At 53.4% G+C, this 26,066-nt stretch overlaps 10 protein-coding genes across 10 annotated transcripts; 4 read left to right on the forward strand and 6 right to left on the reverse strand.

The window, feature by feature from the left end:
* The first annotated feature begins 1,050 nt into the window (after positions 1-1,050).
* KVR01_009326 (uncharacterized protein) lies at positions 1,051-6,157 on the forward strand. The gene is made up of 13 exons (XM_044789256.1): positions 1,051-1,705; positions 1,763-1,927; positions 1,979-2,087; positions 2,150-2,579; positions 2,643-2,839; positions 3,034-3,111; positions 3,175-3,519; positions 3,584-3,788; positions 3,847-4,127; positions 4,205-4,430; positions 4,499-4,922; positions 5,004-5,128; positions 5,226-6,157. The coding sequence occupies exons 1-13, from the start codon at positions 1,526-1,528 to the stop codon at positions 5,761-5,763; spliced, it is 3,303 nt and encodes a 1,100-aa protein (XP_044641828.1). The 5' UTR covers positions 1,051-1,525; the 3' UTR covers positions 5,764-6,157.
* Positions 6,158-6,176: 19 nt separating this feature from the next.
* On the reverse strand, positions 6,177-8,051 carry KVR01_009118 (uncharacterized protein). The gene has a single exon (XM_044794110.1). It carries the CDS (start codon positions 7,696-7,698, stop codon positions 6,232-6,234), a length of 1,467 nt encoding a protein of 488 aa, XP_044641620.1. The 5' UTR covers positions 7,699-8,051; the 3' UTR covers positions 6,177-6,231.
* Positions 8,052-8,417: 366 nt separating this feature from the next.
* KVR01_009337 (uncharacterized protein) lies at positions 8,418-9,312 on the forward strand. The gene is made up of 2 exons (XM_044793741.1): positions 8,418-8,745; positions 8,823-9,312. The coding sequence occupies exons 1-2, from the start codon at positions 8,496-8,498 to the stop codon at positions 9,146-9,148; spliced, it is 576 nt and encodes a 191-aa protein (XP_044641839.1). The 5' UTR covers positions 8,418-8,495; the 3' UTR covers positions 9,149-9,312.
* Positions 9,313-9,706: 394 nt separating this feature from the next.
* Positions 9,707-11,416, reverse strand: KVR01_009123 (uncharacterized protein; the record flags this gene model as incomplete). The annotated part of the gene is made up of 1 exon (XM_044782045.1): positions 9,707-11,416. The coding sequence occupies one exon, from the start codon at positions 11,414-11,416 to the stop codon at positions 9,707-9,709; it is 1,710 nt and encodes a 569-aa protein (XP_044641625.1).
* A 1,881-nt stretch (positions 11,417-13,297) lies between these two features.
* Positions 13,298-15,046, reverse strand: KVR01_009603 (uncharacterized protein; the record flags this gene model as incomplete). The annotated part of the gene is made up of 1 exon (XM_044793888.1): positions 13,298-15,046. One exon carries the CDS (start codon positions 15,044-15,046, stop codon positions 13,298-13,300), a length of 1,749 nt encoding a protein of 582 aa, XP_044642105.1.
* Positions 15,047-15,672: 626 nt separating this feature from the next.
* Positions 15,673-16,376, reverse strand: KVR01_008963 (uncharacterized protein). Its single transcript, XM_044785707.1, has one exon. It carries the CDS (start codon positions 16,339-16,341, stop codon positions 15,760-15,762), a length of 582 nt encoding a protein of 193 aa, XP_044641465.1. The 5' UTR covers positions 16,342-16,376; the 3' UTR covers positions 15,673-15,759.
* A 208-nt stretch (positions 16,377-16,584) lies between these two features.
* On the forward strand, positions 16,585-17,947 carry KVR01_009051 (uncharacterized protein). The gene is made up of 4 exons (XM_044781241.1): positions 16,585-16,833; positions 16,925-17,002; positions 17,108-17,323; positions 17,425-17,947. The coding sequence occupies exons 1-4, from the start codon at positions 16,783-16,785 to the stop codon at positions 17,707-17,709; spliced, it is 630 nt and encodes a 209-aa protein (XP_044641553.1). The 5' UTR covers positions 16,585-16,782; the 3' UTR covers positions 17,710-17,947.
* Positions 17,924-22,959, reverse strand: KVR01_009591 (SKI complex RNA helicase subunit SKI2). Its single transcript, XM_044788224.1, has 3 exons — positions 22,661-22,959; positions 19,614-22,593; positions 17,924-19,547 (listed from the first exon to the last, which is right to left on the reverse strand). The coding sequence occupies exons 1-3, from the start codon at positions 22,864-22,866 to the stop codon at positions 18,867-18,869; spliced, it is 3,867 nt and encodes a 1,288-aa protein (XP_044642093.1). The 5' UTR covers positions 22,867-22,959; the 3' UTR covers positions 17,924-18,866.
* A 165-nt stretch (positions 22,960-23,124) lies between these two features.
* KVR01_009456 (uncharacterized protein) lies at positions 23,125-24,655 on the reverse strand. The gene is made up of 3 exons (XM_044792367.1): positions 24,287-24,655; positions 24,152-24,227; positions 23,125-24,084 (listed from the first exon to the last, which is right to left on the reverse strand). The coding sequence occupies exons 1-3, from the start codon at positions 24,517-24,519 to the stop codon at positions 23,398-23,400; spliced, it is 996 nt and encodes a 331-aa protein (XP_044641958.1). The 5' UTR covers positions 24,520-24,655; the 3' UTR covers positions 23,125-23,397.
* A 226-nt stretch (positions 24,656-24,881) lies between these two features.
* KVR01_009227 (uncharacterized protein) lies at positions 24,882-25,706 on the forward strand (the record flags this gene model as incomplete). Its single annotated transcript, XM_044789412.1, has 4 exons — positions 24,882-24,941; positions 25,001-25,017; positions 25,087-25,292; positions 25,405-25,706. The coding sequence occupies 4 exons, from the start codon at positions 24,882-24,884 to the stop codon at positions 25,704-25,706; spliced, it is 585 nt and encodes a 194-aa protein (XP_044641729.1).
* Positions 25,707-26,066: the final 360 nt, after the last annotated feature.

The raw sequence follows: 26,066 nt of genomic DNA on the forward strand, positions 1-26,066 counted from the left end.
GTGGATACATGGCTATCCAGACACGAATTCTGAGAAAGTGTAGCATTCCAAATCATCACACTCCAGGCGCCAGGCTGTTATCGCAAGACACAAACAAGGTTGCATCGGATGGTCGGGGGCGGTCTGCTGGTGCTAGGATACAGCAGGGGGCCAGGGCTCTAAAGCCATCAAAATTAGAACATTGCAACCTGAAGGCTGCAGAAGCGTAGGGCTCATCAGTGGGTCTGGTACGGACATGTCCACTTCAGTGGCTGTTTGCTTCCGCTGAGCTCCACGCACATGCATGCAGGCTTTCAGCTTTGCGGGCGGATCCCAGCTTGTCCAGGAGGAATGGTTCACGGATGAAGGAGCCACACCGTCGGTTTTCAAGTGCGAGATGATCTTATATCCAGGTACTTTTGGTCACGTCAACAGTAATGCTAAGTTGTCCACTTTATCAATGGCACATAGTCCACACCCAGCTGCTTTCCTGCCCGTATCTCCTTGCTGATAACGGCAACTAGCCCATCAAGTTGTGAAAGTGTAAGATTGTGCCCACGTGCATACGCTCTCTTCCATGTGACGGGTTTGTCCGCCAATTTACTGCCATATCGGGTATGAAGTCTTGGAAAGCCTTGCACGCACCATGTGGGACGATCTTTCTATCATTTATCTCGTGAATGTGTTTTAAAAATACTCTGCTGGGGGGCGATGACGCTGCTGCCTAGCCTGAAATCCTGCTGGGTGTTTGTCTCAGTGCCCACCATCTCTTGGAAGTACCACTACTTAATTCGTGTCAGTGGCGAGATTTTGGGAGTCCGATGACTGGAGGTTCTTCAGCAGGGTTGGGTTGCATTGCAACCTGGTCGATTAGTCCCGAGACTCTCAATCATAATACGCCTTTCCTCTTTGGGATTCATCTTTCGCGTTTTAGGCTCGGTGAAACCTAGAGTGCTGGAAGGATTTTTGTACCTGCACAACATCACAGCCCTTGCACGGATCAAGCGAAGCCACGGGCCGTTCCAGGCGCGTCCTTTCGCTCAGGTGGTAGGCCAAGCTGATCCTATTGAAAGAGAAAGTTAAGAATGCCCAGGCCTGAGGGCGTCAGCCGGCCCGGCCCCACAGCCAGAGTCGCTTGGCTTGATCTGGACAAGCTTCCCAATAGGGCATGACATGTCTTTGTCTGATGAGCAACCTTCACTCCACAGCTGGCAAGTATAGACGGAACTCTTCCAATGAGGGTCCAGGGATTACTCAAGAGCATCTTCCAAACTGCGTATAGGGATTCGGAACATCCTGGACCTTTGTCCATAATACGGCCTGATGGATTCAGCCCCGTCTTTCAGTGGCGCTTCTCGTATGCCTTGTATGCTACATTGGCATGTGGGCCATGCAGCCTGCAGACCAGCTTGGCCAGCATGTGACAAGGATTGCTGCAGAAGAACGTCACCAAGTATAATAATATGCTGTTCCCGGCCGTCTGGTTCGTTTCGCGTCCCTGAAGGTTGTGCCGTCTTGATCTGCCACGTGTGAAACAGAGGACAGGATGGCTTCCATTGACACATCAAAACCTCGAAACGAGACATCTAACCTCATTGGGCTTGCCCTCAGAGCGGCTGAGGATTTACATAGCCAGGCAGGACGCGTTGGTGACAATATCAACCTCGCCCGCAATTTCGGCCAGACTGTCCTCGCCAATGGGGTCATTGATGACCGTAAATTCCTTGTGTGTGCCATTTTCAAGACACCGGCGAGTACTGATGTCACTGACCTTGAAGTATAGTATGAGGAGATCATCCGCCTCGCGGCATCACTGCCGAATGATTCCCGGCTTCGCAATGACCTGAGCGGAGCCTTCATCAAAAGCCTCTGGGGTGCCCTTCAACACCCTCCAATGTCCTTCTTGGGAGATGAGTTCAAGTACCGGACTGCGGATGGGAGAAACAACGTAGGCGCATCTATTGGATCTCATGAGGCACCCGTCATTGACATACAGCAGAACATCATGTACCCACAGCTTGGTGCTAAGGGATCACCTTATGCACGCAGCGTCATTCCCACCCATACGCGGAACATCAAACTGCCAGACCCCGGACTCATATTCGATTGTATGATTACCGCTATTTTCATCCATTTTGTGTGTCAAATCTCTTATTCTGACATGATTTAGCGCTTTTGAGTCGAGAGGGACGTGCTAGAGAGAGTCCCACTAAAGTCTCGTCGTCGCTCTTCCACTTTGCAACGATCATTATCCATGATATCTTCAAGACCTCGCCCGGGACTGCCAATCTTGATTGTTCAAGCTATCTTGACCTCGGTCCACTCTATGGTCACGATGAGGAGCAACAACATTCGGTTAGAACGAAAAAGGACGGCATGTTGAAGAAGGATACATTCGCGGAACAGCGGCTGATTGGCCAGCCCCCTGGAGCGTGTGCCTTGTTGGTTGCATTCAACAGGTTCCACAACTACATTGTCGGAGAGCTCGCCACGATCAATGAGAACGATCGGTTCAGCATGCCTCGAGGAAAACCTGACACTCCAGAGTATAAAGCGGCACTGGCCAAGCGTGACAACGACCTATTCCAGACTGGGAGACTGTGAGTCAACATCTTCAAGACGAGAACTGACCGCACTCGACTAATCACATGGTTCTGCGTTAGTATCACCTGTGGCCTCTATGTTAACATCATACTTGGGGATTATCTCCGCACAATTCTCAACCTCAATGACAACCCTGTGGCCTCTGACTGGAGGCTCGATCCACGTGAGACGTTCACAAATGTCTTCGACCCAGAAGGCACTCCGAAAGGTCTTGGCAACCAAGTGTCAGCGGAGTTTAACTTCGTATACAGATGGCGTAAGATGATCACTGCCCTTCCAAAAGCTCCATACATCATGAATGAAAGTCAATGCAAGCTCTTGTAACCATTGCTCGCATGACCTGAGCACATCTTGACTATTCTCAGGCTTAGCTGCTTCTTCCAAGCATATCCCAAAGATACCCTAACATATCTACCTTCGTGGAATTCGTTCACTAACAATTTCCAACAGATGCAGCCATCAGCAACGAGGACGAGGAGTGGCTGAACAGGTTCATCGCTGATGAAGTCCTCCCGGGACTGGATCCTAGTAGGTTTATCCCATTCCGATCTTTGACTCTTCTGATGGGGGCCCGAAACTGACCTTATCCAGCCACTATCAGCCCGAGGGAGCTTGGACAATATTTGAAGGCGTGGCTAGACGAGCATGCGCCGGAAAAGACGCCCGAGACATGGACTTTTGGTAATCTGAAGAGGGTCGACGGGGCGTTCAGGGATGCTGATCTGGTCAATATTCTTTCGGCCGCCACTGACGCAGTATCTGGCGCCTTTGGTGCTCGCAATACTCCTGTCGCACTCAAGGCTATCGAGATGCTTGGCATCAACCAGGGTCGCCAATGGGGTCTCGCGTCTCTCAATGAGTTCCGCCAGTTCTTCAAGCTGAAGCCCTTCACCTCTTTTAAGGAGATTAATTCTCAGCCCGGAATCGCTGAGACTTGTAAGTTTCAAAATAGCTCGACGATCCCCCGAGGTGAACCGCAGAATATTAACTTTTTATACAGTGGAAGCATTGTACGGACACCCGGACAATATCGAGCTATACCCGGGTCTGATGGCTGAGGAGGCAAAGCCGTCCTTCTCCCCGGGCTCTGGTCTTTGTCCCGGGTACACTATATCGGAAGCCATCCTATCTGATGCTACAACCCTAGTGCGCGGAGATAGATTCTACGCGCTCGAATATGGACCACAAAGCTTGACCAGCTATGGGTAAGTTCGCTGACTGTGTCGAAAAGTGGTACCAAGATGGCTAACCAGACGCGTTCAGGTTCAAAGAGGTTGCATCTGACTACGATGTCGCCGGAGGTGGTCTCATGTACAAGCTACTGATGAGGGCGTTCCCAGGCTGGTATCGAAGCAACAGTGTATACGCCCTGTATCCGTTCAGCACGCCTGATCGGACGCGTGAGATATTCCTCAAGAATGGGCTGCCCCACGACATTCAATTGAGTTACGAGCGTCCCCAATTTGCTCCGCCCCCTGTCACAGTCAAGAGCTACAAGAGCGTCGTCAACATCCTCAACGACCAGCAGAGCTTTAAAGTTCCATGTGAGTATCGGGTGATCTATCAGAAGGCGGGGAAGAGCCATGATTGCTACAGCGAGTCATCTAACATGTTAAAACAGGGGGTGAGCACATGAATCAGCTCATTGGCCACGACGTTCCGCTTCCGCTCTCGGGTGACATGCCAGCCAATGCCAAGCAGCGCGAGGAGATCAATTCAGCGCTGTACAAGCCTCAGAATACCCTCGAGGAAGTGAGGAAGTTCTACGAGACTGTTACAACGGACCTCATCCAAAAGAACAGACGCAAGCTGGGCACCTATGCCTATCAAATTGATGTTGTGAAAGAGTGAGCTAGAATCGCACAAGCAGACCTTCAAATCCCGCGCAGTTCTGATGCTGATACCTGCCGGATAGCATTGGGAATCTCGCCCACGCGTTATTCACAGCTCGCTTCTTGGCCCTCCCTCTGAAGGAAGACCCCAACAGCCACGCGCCAGGCCTCACTGCCCCGGAGATCTTCCGCGCCCAAACCAGCCTTTTTCAGTACATCTTCCTCGATGTGGACACGGCAAAGTCGTACAAGAATCGAGTACAAGGGTCGAGGGATGCGACGATGCTTGGCAATATCATGCGCAACGTGGTCGAGAGCACCAAGCATAACCCCGGCCTGATCGAGAGGCTTATGGGCCTTCTTGGCCAAGGCAAAGAGGTCCCAGACATCCCCGGGTTCGGCAAAGACATGGTGAGCAGATTGTTGACAGACGGAAAGTCGATCGAAGATGTTGTCTGGGAGCTTATCTCTACACAAGCCGCGGCAGCTTCAACGCAGCCCGCAGGGGTAAGTCACGACAGTCCTGGGAATTTCTTTCGCCCTTCCCCTGAGCGGATAGCTGACTCGTTGCCATGCTTTCTCATCTAGTGGGCACAACTCATCGACATATATATGTCCGACAAGTACAAAAACCACTGGCCTGCAATCGTAACCCTCGCCCAGTCGGATTCCCCAGAGGCTTTTGACAAGCTAAGAAAATATGCCTTAGAGGGGTAAGTCTTTTCACTGACCATCATCACCACCCCGGCCGTTTGATATCCGAAAGTAAGAAGATAGCTATATATGCTGACACCACCAAACCGCACACAGCTTTCGCCTCTATCCAGCCGCTTCAGGCGTCATCCGGGTCGCAGCAGCCAGCAACACACAACTGAATGACGGCGGCAGCACCACGACCCTACCCCAAGGCGCAGGGATATTTGCCGACTTCATCGCCGCTGGCAGCGACCCGGCCAAGTTCCCCGAGCCCACAGAGATCCGTCTCGACCGGCCGGAAGAGAGCTACATCCAACACGGGTGGGGCCCGCACGAGTGCCTGGGCCGGGCCATATCGATAACCGCGGCCGCGGCCATGCTCAAGGTCTTCGCGCGGTCGTGCCCCAACGTTCGCCGCACACCGGGCCCAGCGGGCGAGATCAAGTCCAAGCTGTTCAACGGGCAGTTTCCCGTGTTCCTGTCCGACGATGGCGGGAGCTGGGAGGTGTTCCCTGCCTCCAAGAAGGTGCTTTTTGATGTCGTGGACGGCGTGAATGGGAGCACTAATGGCCATGGGAGTACTAACGGCCACGGGAGCACCAATGGACACAGCAATGGGCATCAGTCTAACGGGATGAATGGCCACCACTAGACTTGGCTTAGGACAAGATTGAGATATCTTTAGATGTGCTACTACCGTGCCACCATCGCACCTTCAAGAATGACAATACGCGATAGCGCAGCCCCTATGGTTTAAATTACCAACTCTGTGATCACCTTCTATAGGCCCCTGTATGAAAAGCTCCCGAAGGGGAGTGTCCAGGGAGAGTCTTGGGGAGTTGCGTAGGAGTGTACCCTAAAAGAGTGCATGTTATGGACGACTATTCCACAATAGGTCTTCTCATATAATGCCATTCCGTGAGAGGTTCTGCTGTAGAAGTATAGGATGGTTTGGGAGCTCCATTGGGAGGAGGTGGATACTGTAGCCTAGCGGCAAAGGTCGTAGTCGTAGCCATGGTACCTAATGTTTACCAGGAGTAGCTTGCACATTACATCTCATTCCACTTGCCGGCCTATGGTCTTTCATTCGAAGCCCATCTACCGTGATATATGTAGAAATCTAGACTTTGCACGCCTCGCAGTACCAAGCCTCCTCCTTCGGAGGCAGCGCCGTGATGTCAGTACAGCTAACATGAAACCATTCCATCTCGCAATCTGAGCCGTCACAGCCTATCATTTGCCCAGAGCTTGCACCTCCACGATAACAGTATCTGTTCTCCTCCTCCCCTTCCTTCTCCTCCCCAACCTTCTCAGCCGAACTGGCCTTGTGCCTTTTCCTATCTCGCATGTGGTGAAACCCATTCACCCGCTTCCTTATCCGGCTACTTGTGGCTTCAACTCTATTGTCTTCATCTTCGTCGTCATCGCTGGTTTCGCTTACTGCAACGTTGTGGTCCGGGTCTCTCAAGGCGTTGACGATCTTCTCCACGCCCATGTTGTCACCTTCTTTTGTCTCTGCGATGTCGGGATCAACCCAGCCCTCAGTGTAACTGCCGCCGAAATCGATGATCCACAAATTGTCTTTCGCGTCTACCATGAAATTATCGGCTTTGGCATCTCCCCAGATTATTCCGTTTTCATGCAATATCTTCCGGGCGTCGTCGGCCTTCCGAGCCCAGGCGTCTCGTTTGTCTTGCGGGACTGCCGAGTCAAGTTTGGTGGTCAGAGGTATCGGCTCGTCGATTGCTGTTTGCAAGAAGCCCATGATGGAACTCCTGTTGTTCTTCCCCGACACGATTGGTGTGTCACATGTTACGATCCCCAGTAGTTTTGGACAATGCAATATTTTCCTAAGCCCTTTCCTTTCTATCTTCGCCAAAATGTCAATTTCTCGCTTGATGGGCTGGGTGTTGTTGTTATCCACGGTCTTGAAAAACATCTTCTCGCCGCTTTGTGCATGCGCTACAAGGCATGGGTGGTAAGGGCTTGGTGTGTCCGCGCTTGCTATGACTTCGAGGCTGGCAGAAGAGTACCAAGGCATGTCGATGTTGCTGATGTACTTCGGTATAGGCGCGAGGTGTGGCCGAAGTTTCGTCATCCTTTCTTCCAGGTCCTCTGATGATGTTAATTCCGCAGCCTCAACCCCCTGCTCGGCGATTTCGAGATTGAAAAAGTGTGTCTTGCAATCGTACCACTGCTGGAGAGTCTGCTGCTTGGTTGGTGGTAGATCCGGTGCCAAGTCCTGAAGTCTTGCGGCCAGAGGTGCCAACATCCACTTGTGTAATCTCTCCTCAGCATCTCCACAAGTCATTCCGGCTTTTTTAATCTTAGAATCATCCGCATGTGAGCTCTGCACATCGATGCCGCTGTCGATCGAGGTTGACCCATCTTCACGTCGCTCGGAATCTCGCAAATTCTGTAGCAGTCCAAAGTATTCTCGGCCCTGCTTCCGGTCACATTCACGCTTCAGTCGTTTAGGGTCGGCAATTATGTGGAACCGGATGTAGTTTCGCGTGATCGTGAGGGCGCAACCATCCTCATCATCGTGAAAGAAGTCAAGAACGTGGTAAGATGGTACGGATGGCATATTTCTCTGAAGGTGATTGGTGATAAATGCGTTGGCTGTGAGAAGGCGTCGAGCGTCAGCTAGTTAGGCGAGGCAACAAAATTCAATGAAAACAAATTCTTGCTGATTCTTTTATTTGTCGGTACCGTAAGGCTTTCTGATCTTGACCTCTGAGTCGTCCTTAAATAGCATTAAGTCCATGGCTTCCAACGGGTCATGACGCTCACGACTTTACTGTCTGTGCTCAGGGGAAAGGACCTTGTATCCAGCGGCTTGTGTTCAGCATCGAGGACCGATCCGACGCTAAAAAGGTACAAGAGGAAACGGTTCTTAGGTCCATGACGCGCGCACCAATGCCGGCTCCTTCATTTCTGCAGGGGCTTAGAATCCGAATTGGCATGGTTCAGGGGATTCCGAGAACCAACTCCCGCTCCTCTAGAGGTTTTGGCAGACCATGAGCCTCATACTGTCAGACGCGGAGTGATCTCTAAGAACAGCAGGATCAGCCGTGTTGTGCATGACGCTAGGAGCAATACGTTAACCGACATTCTCGCATTTGCAATCGGCTTTTCTGGTTGGTTGCATGCGCACCCTCCAATGATCCTTCGCGGCTAGGTGAGATTGTATTTCGCCGCTAGACTGCCTGAGGATCAGGCGGCAGCATAGCCTATGTAGGTATTTAAGTGGTGCTGACATCGTAATCGCCAAAGTATGCCACACGCGACTGACATCCCCGTCCTGTTCGATGCTCTATCTGGAGATACCTAACAACGCGAGTCCAGTGAAAGTCAGTAGAGAGGATCCCTGTTCCTGTTCCGATGGCGTATACAACCAAGGATCTTATCCTTCCTGATTCGGTCGGATGCTACGCCACGGAGGCGGTCACTTACTTGAGGGATACATACAACACTCTTGGGGGCTGCTCCTATACTTGCCGCGAGGCTGGATACCCTGTTTTTGCAGCACAACTCATGAATTGTGCGTGTCTCGACATCCTGCCTTCGTATGACGAGAAAGCAGAAGAGTCCTTGTGCAATCAGCCTTGCCCCGGGTATGCGGGCGAAACGTGTGAGTCCCAGGCGAGATTCGATAACGCTTTATTCTTTTGGCGCAGTATTAAGATATTAACAAATCGTGCTCTGTAGGTGGCGGCCAATCCGGATATTATACAGTAGGCACTGTCCCAGGGGTTCTTGTAACTCCGTCGAGAGCACCGTCTTCATCAACGAGCACAACTCAAACAATTACCACGACAATCACCAGTAATATGACTGCATCCGTCAGCTCCTCGCAAACGAGCCCCGCTACAGCAGTCGTCAGCCCGTCCCATACGCCCTCGAATGACACCGTCCCGATCACGTCTGCCTCGCCTGCTGCTAGCTCCGGCTCGTCATCTCCTGCAGTTGCAAGTAGTGCCACTACTGTGGCATCTATTTTGTCCGCCATGACTGTACTCGCCGCTCTTTTCTAGGCTTTTTTGCCGGGCATGCTTCCCAATTCAAGATATGCTTCTCATGATTCTTACTTTTATGGGGCCTTCGGGATGACGTGACAACGCAGATCCAGCTAGATACTTAAGTAGATGATCAAAAGGGGGCAATGGAGCGTCCTCCAATAAGAATAGGAAATTGGCCATTCTCCCATCTCAGAACGCGGGTAACAGGTAACGAGACCTAGCGTCGCAGCTACAGAACTACATGCTGCAAGCCTTCTCGCGGTCATTGCAAAAAGCCCGCGAAACAAGTATCAACAATGTATCCTCCTATGCCAATTATACAGTCTCATGAATCCCAGGGACTACAAGTGACCCAGAGTGCCCAGGTGAGCTGTCCGAATTATGCTGCTCTATCAGGCCAGGCATTGTACAAACCCTCAGTAACTTTTACATCGCTATAGGACACGCTTCCAGTTCCGTCCTGGAAAAAGCTGATGTCTCTTGAGTCCTCATACCATGACCTAGTGAAGTGTTAGTAGGCGCCCCGGAGTTGCCTGATTATTCTTTTTGTTTTCGTAACGGGTGGCTGATATCTCACCTTATCCATGTTCCAAGAGCGAACCTCCCATTGGCATGTACCTCGACAACTCCATTGTCAACCACAATCATCAGCTCTAGAGTCTCAATATTCTCCTCTCCATCTTCCATGATGTCAAAAAGCCGCAATCGACCCGCCTCATTCCTAACATCAATGCCGGCAGATGACTCCGCAGCGGCACTCGAGTTGCTCCTGTCCACGATGACTGACTCGTTGGAGAACTGGTAGTAGATCGTGGTCGACTCGTACTCCGATGAGAGAATCTTGAATCCGGCCTTAAGATCACTGTTTCTTGCAGTTTGGGGGAAGGTCAAATTTGCCGTCATGACGAAGAACTTGGTTCCCGGCGACCGAGCAAATGGCGTCGAGCCGGCGCTGCTGATGGATTGGCCCGGCTCAGTGAACGACGCGTTACTAGCCATTAATGCAGCCAGAGGCTCTCGTGCAATGTTCTGCTTAAGAGTTCTCAGCTGTAAAAGTCCTGTTGGCGCGTGGCTGGCGGAGATACTCCAGGCACCAGTGTCTCTCGCCAGATCGTTATCAACGACGTTGCTGATGGTACCAACACTGAGCTCGCGAGGCAACAGCAGAGCGCCAGTCCAGTTCTGTGCGGCCGGGAAACTTTGAGTCCCGTAGAAGTTGCCGGTGAGCCAGACGTAAGAGATAAATCGGTCGGGCGCACCACTCTTTGTGGATGCCACGGACGAGGCGGGGAGGACCTTGCCGGCTGCGGCATAAGCTGAGTGACCCCAGTCTAGTTTCCCAGCCATGCATGGAGTGAATTTGGCTTGGCCATCGTCAGACAGCGACAAATTGCCAGCTGCCCAGAGCATTTCTCTGAAATCAGAGACTTGGGGCACAATGGGTTCCAGAGACCACTCGGTACCAAGAGTGACGAATGTCTCGCCGGCCTCGTTGTATCCCTCCGCATCAAGAGTGAAGAGATTTCCAGTCTCGAAGTTGAATCCCCACCGGCCTGCAAAGTCGCCATTGCCCCACGTCGAGTTGGCATTTTCGTGCCACCACTGACCCATATCTTCCCAGTACTGGAACTCATCGTCGTGCTGACGATACAAGAACTGACTCGGTCCCTCGCCGTGAACTCCTCCTGAGATGACGACATACCAGGACCCTTCTGTGCTGTTTAGGAGCTTGTCCAGCTGTGCACTCTGGAAGACGTACGGGTCGCGGAATCCCGTCACGTTCACCGCAAACGGAGGGGACGGGATGACAGGCCCCTGCTCCAACTTCGTGAAATTCTTGCCTCCATCGCTCGACACCGCCAGGCTCTGCGTCTCGCTCCCGCGCGTGTAGGGAATTGTCCATTGAATTGGCAGGTAGGAGACGGAGGTATAGAGCAGCGTGGGCAGGCAATTGATTCCGCTCGGGATGACCGACCCATCAAAGACGGCTATGGGATCGTTGAGACCACCAGCCACGATGAACGGGTCACCATTCGCGTTGAGGTCGGTATAGGTGACAAGATCATCTGTGGTCGCCCCGGATCCCCCGTTGAAAAGATAGCCGACATGAAAGAGTCCCGTTGACGGGTCGGTGTAGTGCATGCATGGATCTCCTATCTGACCGAAAGGTGGCAGCACGTGGGCTTTCGGCCTCCATGTAGAGAACAGCGAGGTATCGGTGAGCGTCGACAGGTTGGGAGGCGCCGAATTGTAGTCGAGCTGCGCGGCTGCCAAGGTAGCCATGCTTGAAATGATTGCCGCCCTCATCTTGACAGGACTGTCGGCAGACCAAATCTCAACGACAACGCAGAGACAGAGAGGTCAGACGCTACATATGCAGGGACAAAAAACTTGGAAAGAGACAATGCATCAAGGCATCGTGAGATGTTAACTCTACCGCTACATCGTCGCTCCGATAATGAACCGTTGGACCCATCCTTGCTAGCCCATTCGGGCCTTTGACCTATAACTCCTCGGTAGTAATGACAGGCTGTGTGGGGAGAAGTGGAGATGATCTCCTCATATTCGAACGTTCGTGGGGTAGCAGCAGAGACGTAGAAAAGCGCGATCAACGGCAAACCCGCCAAGGAGACTACAAATTCATCAGTAAACAAGGGACAGTAACAAACTTTCGGCGATCCAAATCTGGACCCGAACGAAACGCACCTTTTGCGTCATCTTTGATATTCTAGATCCCACGTGCTGCAATGTGACTGTTGGTTCTGTCTACTAGCCTGGCTGTTACCACTCCCGCCAGATCCGGTGGCATGGTGCGCGACAGGATAGGTGGCCTAACAAGTGGGTCTACTGTAAGCTAGAGAGTCTCCAGAATCAAATGGCTACATGCACATGCTGGTGCTGCACCGGTAGCGTGAATATCGGTTGAAGGGATGCTGCAGGGCATCAATGACAACACAGTGCTCTAGACGAAGGCAACAAATCCTCTGGTGCATTCGAGGATCCGAAATGGAAGACTATCGTTGCCGCCAGCAGAAGCGAGACGACCTCGGGATTGAGTATGTTATTCCGGGCAAATGGAGCCCACCGGGTGAACCAGCCAAGGCACCTGGGATGCATACCTAGGTATGGCGGCCCGCTTTGCTGCAATCCGGCACTATGGGGCATCGAAATTGTGCCTGGCCATAATGATGTCAGTGAAAAGTCTGTCAACTTTAAAGAAGACAGAGAAGTATAGAAAACAGCATAGACTGATAGATAGACCCGCCGTTCGGTTTAGAGCTTCAAAGTCGTCTCCACTCAGACCCGGGGCTGAGTGGCCTCTCGATTCTGGGCTTGGACCCTGGGCTTATGCTTACCAAGATTACTGTGAGAGGTCTGTCGCTCGTCCTAGGCGCCATATACACGCTTGCGTTTTACGTCTTCGGCCGGATCTGGACCAACGGCACTTTGCGCTTGAAGCGTGAGTTAGCGGGCGATGTCCTAGCCGCTGCTGTCGACACGAAGTCGCCATTTGGGAATCAGCCCAAGGCGTTGTATTTGAATGGTGGCGAGCCTAAGGAGCCCTGGAGGTTGGTGCTGAGGCGCAGGATGAGCAGAAGAGAGCTGGTGTTTGGAAGGCGAGTCTTAGGTAATATGCTGAGTTGAGGGAAGGGGAGACTTGCCTGATCGACTGGGCTTGATTGGGGTCTGGAGTCATGTGTAGTTTTGTTTTCCGCGGCTGTGTCAAGTCAGTCTAAATTTTATTCAATAGTTGTAGATCTTACACAGGACCACTTGATAACGCACAAGTTCGATGACGAGACGGTACTGTAACTAGGCACCTAGGTAGTTAGATTTTCGATATTCCGGCCTGAACAACTTTTGACGATCACGATCGCCAATCAACATTTCACGTGAGTCATTGGCCTCTTGATGAAAAAAACAAAACAATAATCTGATTCTGGTTGGTCTACTTCAATTTCAATCCATTCACCTGATGGTCCAATTTCATCCTGTATTTCCCTCCTCGAAATTTTCTCTTGCATCTGTGATTCTGCCGAGGACCTCGGGAATCAAAAGCAAAAGAGGGGTTCGATGACAGAGGTTTCAATGGCGAACAGTCCATCTCGTACCGTCATGCCCTCGATAGTTCATCTTCCTTGCATGCAGCCTCCGGCCTCATGATCAAATTGAAGAACGGGGGTTGCGGTCATAGACCGCCCCTTTGGCCTGACGGGTGTTCTTGGATTTCTTCGACAAGACGTCTTCACTGGCAAGGCGCTTCTTCTTGGGCTCCTCCTTCTCGGACTTCTCCCTCTTGGCCTTCGCCCTTTTGTGCTCCCGTCCGCTGGGCCCCTTATTTCTGATCATGTCGTCGTAAGCCTCCATACTGTAGGCACCGTCGTCCTCCGTCTCGTCGGACTGATCAAGCTCACTGCTAGGGCCGGAGTTAACTTTCTTGGGGCTTGCCTTTTTGGCGGGCTTGTCTTCGACCGAGTCCATGTCGCTCTCGGGTTCGAACTCGTCATTTTGGATATTGTCCGAGTCGTCGTCTTCGTCGCTGGACTGGTCCACAACGTCAGTGTCTTCGTCGCCGCTAACGCTCCCATGGCTCATATCGGCTAGGCTGCCCTCGTTATCACTGGCCTCGTGATCCGAATCGTCCTCGTGAACTGAAACGGCGTCGTTGTCCGTATCGGGCTCATCATTGTACACGGGTGGATTTCCTTTTTTAGCAGACACGATTCGCTTGGACGCCTTGTGAGGCTTCTTGCGGCCCATGAGAGCTCCTCTCTGGTAGTTGAGCCCAAAAGTCTGAGACGTGCTGCTAGGCTTTGAGGGAAGGACAGTTTTGGGTGAATTCAGACCCAACCAGCCCGAGATGCTTCGCACTGCCCATTTTGCCATGGTCTTGCTACAAGGCTTGCCCCGAAGTGTGAAGGCCTTGACTTCGCCCCAGTCAGTGATTCGGCGCTTGAGAAATAATGTTGCTGAGACTATGGCGTGTAGTGACCGCAGGCTTGGATGCGTCTCCCTCTTGACGTCGAGAATCAACGGCACGGACCTGCTGATGGGACCTAGGTCGGCGTCCGGGGTCTTCTGCTTCTGAAATTGTAGCCAGGCCTTCAGCACAAGGCCCGCACGTCTCGCCCGGCCCTCGCGGCTTGTGCGAGCTCCGGTGTCGATATAAATCACACGGCCGGTTTTGGTGTTCCGAATGAGCACCGAGCCGACATTGATGTGTTGGATGTCCTCGCTCTCGCTCTTCTTCGGCTCGCCCACAAAATGCACCGAGTACTTGCTCTTGGGAATGTAGTATTGAGCGCTAAGCTCTCGAAGGTAGTATCCCTCGAAGTAATCCCTGATGGCATCTTTGTCGTCGCTCAGCGGGAGACAAGTAGCGACGAAAATTTCGTCTTGGGCAAGGTAGCCATCAGATGCCGGGCGACCCTTTTCTCCCAACACCAACCAGCGAGTGGCAAGGCTGTAGATGATATAATCGGGAAGGTACTGGCCCTCTCGGATTCTTACTCGCGCGTTGTGAAAATCTCGTAGCGTGTAAAAGGTGTCAGATTCATAGGCGAAGTCGTACTCCTCGCCTAGCTCAGGTATGATGCAGTGAAAGTACTGTTTCTTCATCCAGTTGAATGGCGTATTCAGTGCGTCTTCCGACTCGTAGCCTCTGAGTTGGAGCGGGAGGTGCATGTTGAAGGTGGAACGGAATGGAGGCTTCCTCCCATTTGAGACATCCTGCATTTCGTCATCCGCAAGAACTGTGGAAGGCAGCGGCGGCTCATCTTCCTTCGCCAGAGGTCCCTTCAAGGGCGGAAAGTCTGCCATGAATTTCTCGACAGTGAAGACCTTATTTGTTTGGCTCTTCTTCGACTCCGGCGGGTCGTGATCTTCTTCGCGTCTCCGCTTCGTGTTCGCCATGTTGAAGACGGGGTCTAGAAGTCGTTGGTATGTGAAAGGGTTTGTCTTTTGGGGCCGACAGTATGAAGTATGTAGGAAGGATTCGTGCAGTTTGGTGACCAGAGCGAGTTGATGTGCTCGAGGCTGGGTCAATGAGCTGCTTTATATACCTTTGAACCACAGGAGACGGAGGCTTTCGATGCCGAATCTGCAGGCATCCAGGTAACAATGGTAGAATTATAAGGCATTCAATTTGAAAAATAATGACGGTGTTTTATGTAACCATATGCTGGCCTGAACCGGTACATGGACTCTGCATAGCACACCAGGAACTTGAACGTCGAGCTGACAGGCCCCGCTGACAGTAACATCTCGAAGCCTAAAGCAAGACCTGTCGTAGGTAAGAGACCGTTGTGGCAGTAAAGGCAACTCGATAAGCCATTGTTCCATGTTTTATCAACAAAAAGATGTCTCAAACCTCGATCACGAAATGAGAGGGGTACAAAGTGTTCAGATGGTGAGTGGACGTTTCATAGTCCCCAGGTCGCGACTCATAGGCACCTGTATCCCGTGAAACATTATCGTAGTAGTGGTTGTATTGTCTCTGCCGAGACTTACGCATGCTATGCCACAAGGGTGGAATGTAGTGGGGCGCAAGAGTCGTAGTCGTGCATTCAATCGTTGAAATCAACAAGTACACAAAAAGCATGTGTACACATAAGTTTCAGCCGGCCTTACAATACAGGATCCCAGTTCCCATTCTTACCCTTGACGATACCATCGATATCGCTGGTAACCCAACCGCCATAGAAGTCTCCCGGCTGGGGCTCGACCTTCTCCCCGTCAACAAAGCAGTCCCACGGACCAGCGTAGAAAGAAAGGTAGTCTTTGATATCCTCGAACCCCTTAGTGGGCCTCTCATAGGACCAGATTCTGTTTGAAACTGTCTCGGACGAGGTCTCCGGGTTGGCGATGCTCCAGTAGGTGGCAGCGCCCTTCCACTCGCAGTAGGTCGTCCGTCTCGTCTTTGTGAGGGGCACCTTGATAGACGAGGGCGGCAGATAGTAAGTAGGCGGGTGGTGGGTTTCGAGGGCCCAATATGCGTCGTTTGTGTCAGCAATGAGATGTCCATTCCACTTGATCTGAAGATGCCTTGGCGTCTTCTCCAGGAGAGGTGGCCGTGGGAAGGACTGCACGTTCAGCTTTGCCTTGGAAGCCATTCTGAAGAAGCTCATATGGCTGGAGAGATAATATGAAATTGTGGCGACGATGATTGATAAGAAAACCACTGACTGATGCACCCGCACACAGATCATGTTGAGTCTGTCTCACTCTCCCCCGTTGATGAAACCCCAGTGATGATGCCGTTGACTTGAGAGTGGCTTGAGCTGTGGCTTGACTTACTTACAACTTACCTGCTGCTGAGGCACATCGGTACCCAGGTACCTTGATAAGGACGTCATTGCCATGTGGCGCAGTCCCCGCCTTGCCTGCCCCACTACAGCGGCCTAGTACCCGACACGGGGGGCCGAGACAACCATGCAGGCAGGCGTCAGTAAGGCAGGGACAATCCGAGAGGCTCTTCGTCAACGACAGTCATCATCTAACAACCACGATCCCCTATCGAAGCAACAGCAGCGAAAACACCCGCATCGGAACATCCAACGTCTACCGATCATACTGCGACCACTGAGCCCTTCAAACGACGATAACACCCGATCTACCCAAGCGATAAACCCCTCTCCTCCACCGCCACCATGTCGCAACGACAACTCGCACGAGACATGCAGACCGAGTTCCAGGCGAGGGTACGCACGCTCCTCTTTCGCCTTATACCAGGGCACTGCTCCTGCCAGACCCACGTGCACGATCGCGATACTGACGGGCTGTGTCTTACAGTTTAATGCCAAACAAGCCCGTCGTGAAGCCGCCAAGGCGCAAAAAGCAGACGCCGACCTCCAGAAGCAGATCCAGACTGTCAGTGACAACCGTCTCCCTCCTAGGCGAGCGGACGCGGGCGATAAGCCAGCGCCGACCCCCGATGTACAGACACTGACGATGGAATGTGGGGGGATTGTATAGCTCCTGAAAAAGGGCGAGACACAACAAGCCTACCAAAAGGCCCGCATGCTCCTCGCCAAGCAGGCCATCGCAAAGCAGATGGACCAGGCCGCCGACGTGGCCGAGCTGTCGGTCGCGCAGATCCAGGCCAACAACGCCATGAACCGCATGACCGCCATGATGGCGCAGTCGTCGCGGACGATGAGCAGGGCGCAGAAGAACATGAACCCGGAGAAGGTGGGAATCCCAGGGCAACTTCACCCTCCTCTTTTCCAGCGAGGCCCTCCGTCCAGAGAAAAGCAACGATGGCTAACATGATAAACTTTTGACACCCGCAGACCCTCGTCACGCTCGAGCAGTTCAAGAACCAGAACGAGGAGTACGCCATGTCCAACAACATCTACCAGGACGCCATGACGCAGTCGACCTCGGTCCAGGTCTCCGACGACGCCATACACGAGCTGCTGGGCAAGCTGGCCGACGACGCGGGCGTCGAGCTGTCGCAGGAGCTCGCCTCCGCCTCCGCGTCCAAGGAGGAGCCCGTCAAGGAGAACGCCACCACCGAGCCCACCCCGGAGCAGGAGGACGCCCTGCAGCAGAGGCTGCGGGCGCTGAGGGCCTAGGAGGCGCTGGACCTCGGGGGCGAGCCGAGTCGGTAATATGGTATTTAGGGCGGTGCAATCTTGTTGTTCCATGCCCACTCCCCCAAAGAAACCATTGTGGATTATGGCTTTAGAAGAGGGGCCGGATCACGATCATTTGGAACGGGCCAGGCTACGTTTGGCGTTGGTGGAGTAGGGCATCTCATAGTCATATGAATTATTACCAGCATGTCAAATATGGAAGCTTGTCTTTGCTACGTTTCTCTGACGTCCTGTGGGTAAAATCGTGGTGGACTGAACACTAAAAAAGTCCACGACTCCTCGAGGCCAGGACTTGGAACAGTAATAGTAGGGGTGGGTGAAAAAAGAGCACATCAAGCCACGGCAGGGCGACTCGAACCAGCGACCAACAGGTCAAAAAGGGACATCACCGAGATCGTGCCTTCATGGCTCCTAACCACTGGGGCATATTCGAACCTCGGGTGTCCCAAACATCAGACGAAGCCAGGGCCTATGAGTCCACATCAGACTGGGCGCTCGCTCTCATCCAGCATTAGCTTGGGGCCCGGCACCGAGCTAAGCCCGCCTGTCCATCCACCAAGGGGCCCATGGCAGAGTAGGCGGCAATTGGTTCGTTGCTGGACTGGTGGCTGCTGGCCAGTGGGAGGTGGAGAAAGCGTTCATGTGGCTTGATTGATCGGCAGCTTGTTCGGGCTGCATGTCGTTTGTGCACCGCTGGCTGGCTGGATTGCACGTGATGGGATGGGTAGGGTGTTTGATGAAGTCGAGGGATTGTTCGAAGTCTGCATCTTTCTGAAGGGTCCTTCAAGAAAGATACTCCAGTAGAGTGGATCATGCCCTGTGAATAAGTCAGCAAATATGTACAATCATCACCACTTGAAATATGCCACGAGTAATGTGCAACCAGAACATTCAGCAGCCCAGTACATCATGATATCCATTATCTTCTTTCTATCACAAACTGCCGTTTTCGGCTCGCCATGACCATCTTTCATGCCCGTTCGTGATGTCGTGAAAATGAAAACAAGTAAACTGCCCCGAGGCCACCCACCCGCAGCTGCATCTCCAACAAAAGTGAGCATGGGCTCCCAGAAGGGTAAAGCTCAAGTAATCCAGCGCAGTCAGACAGTAGGTGGGACAGCTCCGACAAACGCCTCCTACATGTAGAGACTCGCCACGGCCGTGATGTCCCTCTTGATCATCTCCTGCGCCGTCTGCATCTTCTGGTACAGCTCCGGGTCGCCGATGATGCGCGCCGCGTTCTTCACCTCGCGGCACGTCTCGTCCAGGCGCGAGATGGTGCGCACGATGGTGCCCTCGAGGACGTCCGTCAGGCCCGTGATGTTCTTGAAGCTCATGCCCCGGGCCCACTCGTGCACCACCTCCATGAGCCCGAAGCGCGGCTTGCACGCGAAGTCGTTGCTCTCGTCCGAGGTCTGGATGACCTGGTGCAGCTCCTGCACCGCGTTCACCTTCTCGCTGATGGCGACGATGGTGTTGCGGCCCTTTTCGAGGTTGCCAGTCAGGGAGGGCTCGATGTCTGATTTCTCCTGGAATACAAAGGCCGACAGCAGTGCGGCGATCTCAGCGGGCTCGTAGTCGGCCAGCACGTTGTCGAGAATCAGCTCTGTGAGGACGAGCTCGTCGCCACTGTGGATTTCACACGCTACTTTGCCCTTAAGCTGGATGCGGGAGGAGTCGTCGATGAATTCTAAGTCCTTTAGGACTTGGATGCGCTGTTCATAGTCAGGGAGGAGTTGCAGATTTTGGTTTGACAGGGCTTGGCGGAGTTGTTCGATGTGCTCCTTGATGAGCCACTGGTCATGGCACATTGCAAACTGGAGAGATGTTAGTGATCAAATTGCCAAGTGAGACATCTTGAACGAATTTCACTTAGCACTTACATGCTTCAGGAACTCGGGACATTTCAGAGCATCAGAACCGGTGACTGCTTGCTCGGCCAGTTTTCTCTTCTGAACAATCTCCTGCAAATTCATGCTCTTGATTCGGCGGAGGTCGGCCTCGTCAAAGTAGGCCTGTTGCCAAGTCTTGCAGATCTGAATGATCGCCTCCTTCGCAGCTTTGCCACCCTCGCCACCCTGGAAGATCTCAGGGATGACACCTTTTGTCTGGTGACCAGTGATGACCTCGACGTCTGACAGAGGCACATGCATGACCTTGGTCTGTATGTGTTTCTTGTGCTTCGGGAGATCTTGGAACATAGGGCGAAAGGCCGGTATGCAAGGTAGCATGTCGGTTGAGTCGCGGGTGTCTCTATTTGCCTTGATCTCAAGGACATGCACCGTAGGTCCCACATCAGCGGAAACCTGCATACCCGTGCCGTCTGCCAGCAAGATACCCGGGGTTCTGATACCGTCCTTCTGGAATATTATGAGAGCCCCGCGAGAGAATATCTTCCTGCCGATAGGAATGTTCAAAATCCCTTTGTACAACTCCTCGGTCAGGGTGCGATAGTCCTGGGCGGCTTGGTGACACTCGTCCATGTGAACGTCGCAGATGTCGCAAGAGTCTCGTTTGACCTTGGCCAGGTCGGCCTCTGAAATCTTGACAGCCTTCTCATGCTCTGGCAACAGTTGTTGCGTGGCATGCTCGGAGAAACTGCGCTTAATCATTTCTTCGATCTTGAGAGCTTCGACTCGGAGAAGATTGAGGATCATATTGTAGGTCAATCGGAATTGTGACCGCAGCTTTTGGGGCTCACCAAGGATCATCTTCTGGAGATCAACGACGGGAGGTGCTTCATCCCCGCCGGGGGGCACAATGATGACGGACCCCACAGTATCCAGTCCACGCCTTCCTGCCCGGCCGGCCATCTGAGTGTACTCGCCTGGATGCAAGTTGCGGAAAGAGTGGCCATCATGCTTTCTGTAACCCGAGAAGACAACTGTTCTGGTGGGGAGGTTGAGACCCATGGCAAACGTCTCCGTTGCGAACAGCACCTTGACCAGGGTCTGCGCAAACAGGATTTCCACCAGTTCCTTCACAATGGGGAGAAGGCCACCGTGGTGAACTGCTATGCCACGTGAAAGCAGCTCCTTCATCCTGATGATTTGTGGCAGCACTCGGTCCTCTGGCTTCAACCGTGCGAGTGACTTCTCGACAATCATGTGGATGTGACTCTTTTCCTGAGCCGTGGAGAAATCTTGATTGCTCAGCGCATCGGCATTTTCCTCGCACCGTTTCTTGGAGAAGACGAAAATGCATGCCGGGAGCAAGGATGACTTCTTGAGGAACTGCACGAGGTGAACCCACAAGTTCTTGTCCTGGGCAGCCGACGTAAAGCCTCCAACACGGCCAGCACGGCCCATGTGGCCCGGGTTGTGGCTCGCCCGCGGAGGGCCGCCTCTTCCTCGCTGATTATTACCTCCACGACCTCCACGCTGGTTGTTGCCGCCCCTTTGGTTAGGTCCCCCGCGGCCTCCCCTTTGGTTACCGCCTCCGCGCGCATTGTTCGCAACCTCGTTGGTCTTGGGATGGTCTCGGCGTTGGAGAGCAGAGTTCGCGTCCTTCCAGCCTTTCTCGATGAACTTCTTCTCCGAGTCCACAATCTTGTAGATGTTCTTGTTTGCCCAGAGGTGGTGTTCCAGTGGAACTGGTCGCTTGGGAGTTGAGATAACGTATATGTCCTTCTTTTTTGTCCTGCCAACCCATGATGCGAACTCGTGCGTGTTCGGTACGGTGGCAGATAGAAGAATTAGTGATACATGATCAGGAAGCATGATGATGACCTCTTCCCAGACCACACCTCTCTCCGCGTCGTTGACGTAGTGCACCTCGTCAAATATTACGAATTCAACGTCGCGAATCACGTCTGCTCCTCTGTACAGCATACTTCTCAGAATCTCGGTCGTCATGATAAGGCAGCTAGCCTCGGGGTTGATCTGAACATCTCCTGTCAGAATGCCGACCTCATCAAAGGTCTCCCGGAAATCGCGGAACTTCTGGTTGCTGAGCGCTTTGATCGGAGAGGTGTAGATGGCCTTCGTCATGTGTCTCGCAGCAAGAGCAATGGCGTACTCAGCCACGACCGTCTTTCCTGCGGAGGTATGTGCGGCCACGAAAACGGAATCGCCGTTCTCGAGATGGTATATGGCCTCCTTCTGGAAAGTGTCGAGCTCAAAAGGCCATTCCCTCGCCGGGTTCGGTACCAGCTCATGGAAGTTGGGTATCTCCCGTTTGATGTCCACCATGTGTGCCCACTCGCGGCCAGCCTTTCTAGCACTCGACGCGACGAGTTTGCCATGTGGTTCTAGGGCCGGGAATTCGACGGGAAGTATTGCATCGATGTCTTCGTCTTCGTCGCCTTCCTGATCTGCCTGGCTCTCTGGGGTAGTACTGTCACCGTTGACGGCTTCTCCGTTCGTCTGCTCCCCGTCTGGTAACTGATCTGGCTCCTGATCGAGCTCTTTCTCAACCTCTTTAGCTTCCTCCTCGCCGGCCTGCGTCTTTTTCTTCTTGGAAAAGTCGATGCCTCTTGTTAGCCCGGGCGCAACCTCCAACAGCCTCCCTTCTTCGCCAAGCTTGATGACCCTCTCGAGCTTGCTTGTCCCCGAGGTCACGTCAAGGTACCCCTCGTTCCGCAGCGCCTGGTCTTCCAGAGCAGCCGTTGCTTCTATGCCGTCCAAGCCACCGGGGGCAAACGGGAAGAAGCCAGCTGCACCGCGCACAAAATCGGCTCGGGAGGCGGGCTTTCGTGCAAAAGAGGTCGAGTTCTTGGCCGTGGCGCTGTTGGCCGTGACGGTGACGTTCTTGTAGCCGACGACCCTGCCCTCAAGTCCTTTTCTTTCGAAGCGTGTCACGGTGCGAGTTTGGGTGGGCGCGATGGCAAAGAGGTCGGTGTAATCAACGGGGCAGTCCCATCGTCTAGCAACGTGTGTTGATTAGCACCTGCGCATGCCAGCAAACAGCGGGGCAGGGGAGGGTGAAGTACTGTTGCAAGCGGTTGAGCCATTCCGTGGAGAAGGTCTGCGAGGGAGTCAGGTACTTCTGCTCGAGGTGCTTCTTCAACTCCTCGGGCTCTGGCCTGCGCTGGCTGTGGGGAGCTGTTCTCTCGAGGATGTCATCGATCGCATCGTCGTTGGCAGACTCCTCAGCCAGGTGAAGCTGCGCGAGAGCTTCTGAGATTGAATTTGTCATATTTGCAGCCGTCGGGAAGAGACCATTTCAAATACAAAGCCGAGACACAGTTCTGTTCGTGTCGTGTGTGGATTGGCAGCTCTTGAGCTACCGTGGAAGTTGAGTGCTACCTGCAGGTGGGATGAACTGCGGCGGCCCCACCAAAATTCCTGGGGTGATGCTCAAGCAGTTGATGACATCAAATGGCCGGACAGGGGTCGCTTCACGGGACCTCCAAACACCTACCCTCCACGACAGAGAGAGAGAGAGAGTATGAAGAAATAAGGAAATTTGTTTACCTCCTTTTTTTTGGCTACATTCTAATGAGTCTTTTCGTCTTTCTTTTCGGGCCATTAATTTACTCAATCGCAGGGAAGAGTGCTGGGTGGGATGAATTTGATGGTGGTTACGGTGCATTGGCAACTCCGACCTGCAGGCAAATGAAAGCATGTTGTGTGCCTGACGAATGATGAACATTGCCAGATGGCACAACAAGAACGGGTGCTCGTAAATTCATTACGGTAATGGTCGTACAAATCTGCGTCCCAAGCCTCACCAGAGACCGTCCATCTCTGCCATGGCTTCCTCTTCATCATCGAAATCTGCCGGGGGTGCCTTTGAACTCGGCACTTGTGCTGGCCTCGTGGGGCCTTGCTCAGCCTCAGCTTCAGCCATGAGAGCATCAAGATCGTCATCGTCTGGCTCCGCCGGTCTTGGCCTTTCTGTCGCCTTTGGCTTTCCGTCGCCGAATATGCTCTTGACTGGCCCTCCTGTTGGTCTCGACGGGATGCTCGGCTCTTGATCCATCTCTGCCATGAGCGCATCCAGTTCGTCCTGGTCAGGTTCGCCTCTTGTATCCGACGGTCTGCTGTTCTTGCTGGCACCGATCGGAGTGGCTCCGTAGATGTCGTCCCCGAAAAGGTCGTCCGCGGGCGGCGTGCTCGGCCGAGCTCCACTGGCAGTCTTTTCGAAGATGGGCGCTATTCGGTCTGCCTGTCGTGGTGCTGGCGCCTCTTCTGGCTGCTGCTGGTCCCCTGTGGGCTCATCATCGTCTCCGCCGTCGGCCACCACGGTCGACTTGGGCCTGCCTTCATCGATCCAGTCCACCCGCATCTTCTGCATAGCCTTGTGGTGCCCTGCCTTTTCCACCATGGCCAATGCGTCCAAGAACTTGGCCTTGGGGAAAAGATCATCCAGCCATTCCTGGTAGAATGACAGTAGGCGTGATGCATCGCTCCACTAGAGAGTTCGTGGTGAGCTAATGTTGCCAATGAGTGGCCGCTGAACTCTGGAGATCCAAACCTACCTCGTGACCCTTGCCTTTTAACCTCAGTTTACCGGATCGCTTCTTCAGCGCAGGTATGCCCTTTTCTGAAACTAACCTACGCAATTGTTAGCCTCGGACTCGTCACAGTGAAGCCGTAGTTGCGCGTGGATGTACCTCTCTTGGTCGAGTTTGACTCTGGGAACTCTGGCCTTCTTTGCAACGGAAACCTCCTCATCGATACCAAGACCATCGCCTGGCTCTTTTCGCTTGTTAGACTTTGAGTTGTCCTCGGGTTGGGGAGACGCGAACGGGTCATCGTCTAGGTCTCCATCCATGAAATAGTTATCCAGGTCGTCGAAATTGTTTGCTGCTGGTTCGGCATTTCTGGAGTCTGTTTTGGACGGCATGGTGACTGCTGGCCTGGTTCTGCTGGGACAAGGGATTTTCTCGTGTGTTGTGAGGGTATATGGCAAGGAAGAATCGTAGAATGGTGCAGGCGAGAGGGAGACGCGTCTGGGTCCCTACTGCACGCGTCTCGCAGCTTAATTGGAAATGGCCCATGCTGGCCATGATCCCTGCTTGTACCTTGGTACCGTCGGGTCAGCCCGCGGGGTGAAAGAGGTACCCCGTACATGTTCTGCCTGACGTTTCAGGCGCCCACAATTGTCAAGCTTGACGTCCACTCGCCGAGCTGCAATTGACAATCGACCGACTCGGCAATTGATCGCAGTCCTCAACCTCGCTGGCAGCAAGATTGCCCGTCGCAACCATGGCGAACCAAACATCGCAGACGTACATACCAAGCAAGACCATCAAGACTGAGTTCCCGGTATGTTGAGAGCTCCAATTGACATCCGGGGTCCCGCCAATCGCTAACGCCCACCCAAGCTCATAGACAATGACCCGTACGATGCAGATGCAACCCCTCCGAGCGAACCGAAACGAGACAGATCTTGACTGAATGATGGAAACAGACATTTCAAGCGGGTAATCGCCTATGCCCGACCCTCCGACTACGCCTTCGGCGCGGTGGCCGCAGCAGCAGGTCCCGGACTCCTCTGGACGATGGAGAGGTTCGCACCCTCGTACGCCGGACGGGGCGCCTTCGCACGGGTGATGCGACTTGCCGGTTTCATCGGAGTCTGCGGCGGCTTCCTGTCCTTCTATCAACGATCGATCAGTACGTGAAGCCTCAGCCAGGAACGAAGACAGACACAGGGGGCGGGGTACAAGCCAGAAGGACGGAAGCACGGGGACGAATTGGACGATTGCTGACCAGGCCTAATTTGCAGTGAGGTTCTACGGCATGAGCGAGAACGCACGGGAGATCGAGATGGACATGCGGGAGATGGTCGACAAGGTCAAGCGCGGCGAGCCCCTGTACGGCGTGAGCACGCTGAGCCCACACATGCAGGGCGTCGCGGCGCGGCAGTCGAGGTACTCCGCCACCTTCTTCGATGCCGTCCCGTGGTTCAACTTTGTCAACCACAACCAGCACGGCGTCGACACCGCCAAGTACTACCGACAGGCCGAGAAGGAACTCGCGGCCGAGGAGCGGACCAAGGGACAGCAGGAGGTTACGCTGCTGGGTTAAACGGGTCTCGGTAGAGAAGACTCGTCAGAGCTTTGCTCGTGTGGGAAGAGACTGCGCCGCCAGTGTGCACACCGCAGGTAAGGGAATGCCGCAGAGAATGGGGCTATAGAAGGCGACATGGTGGGACGTGAGGATCAAAGCGAGGCGGCATGTATATTGTGCCAATTCAAGTCGCAGTTCGGAGTTGAGGAATCACAAGTAGATCCTCGAAAAGAAGCAATGTCAAATTACAGACGGTAAACACATTCAAAACCGGTGGTGCGCCCCACACTCATCGCCTGTATCCATCACCTCTCACCTCCAGTGCTTAAAAACAACAGTTCGTCTGTTGATCTCAACAGCATGGAGGCTATCTACCTA

Source organism: Diaporthe batatas (genome assembly GCF_019321695.1).
Source record: "Diaporthe batatas strain CRI 302-4 chromosome Unknown Contig00011, whole genome shotgun sequence".
Lineage (NCBI taxonomy): Eukaryota > Fungi > Ascomycota > Sordariomycetes > Diaporthales > Diaporthaceae > Diaporthe > Diaporthe batatas.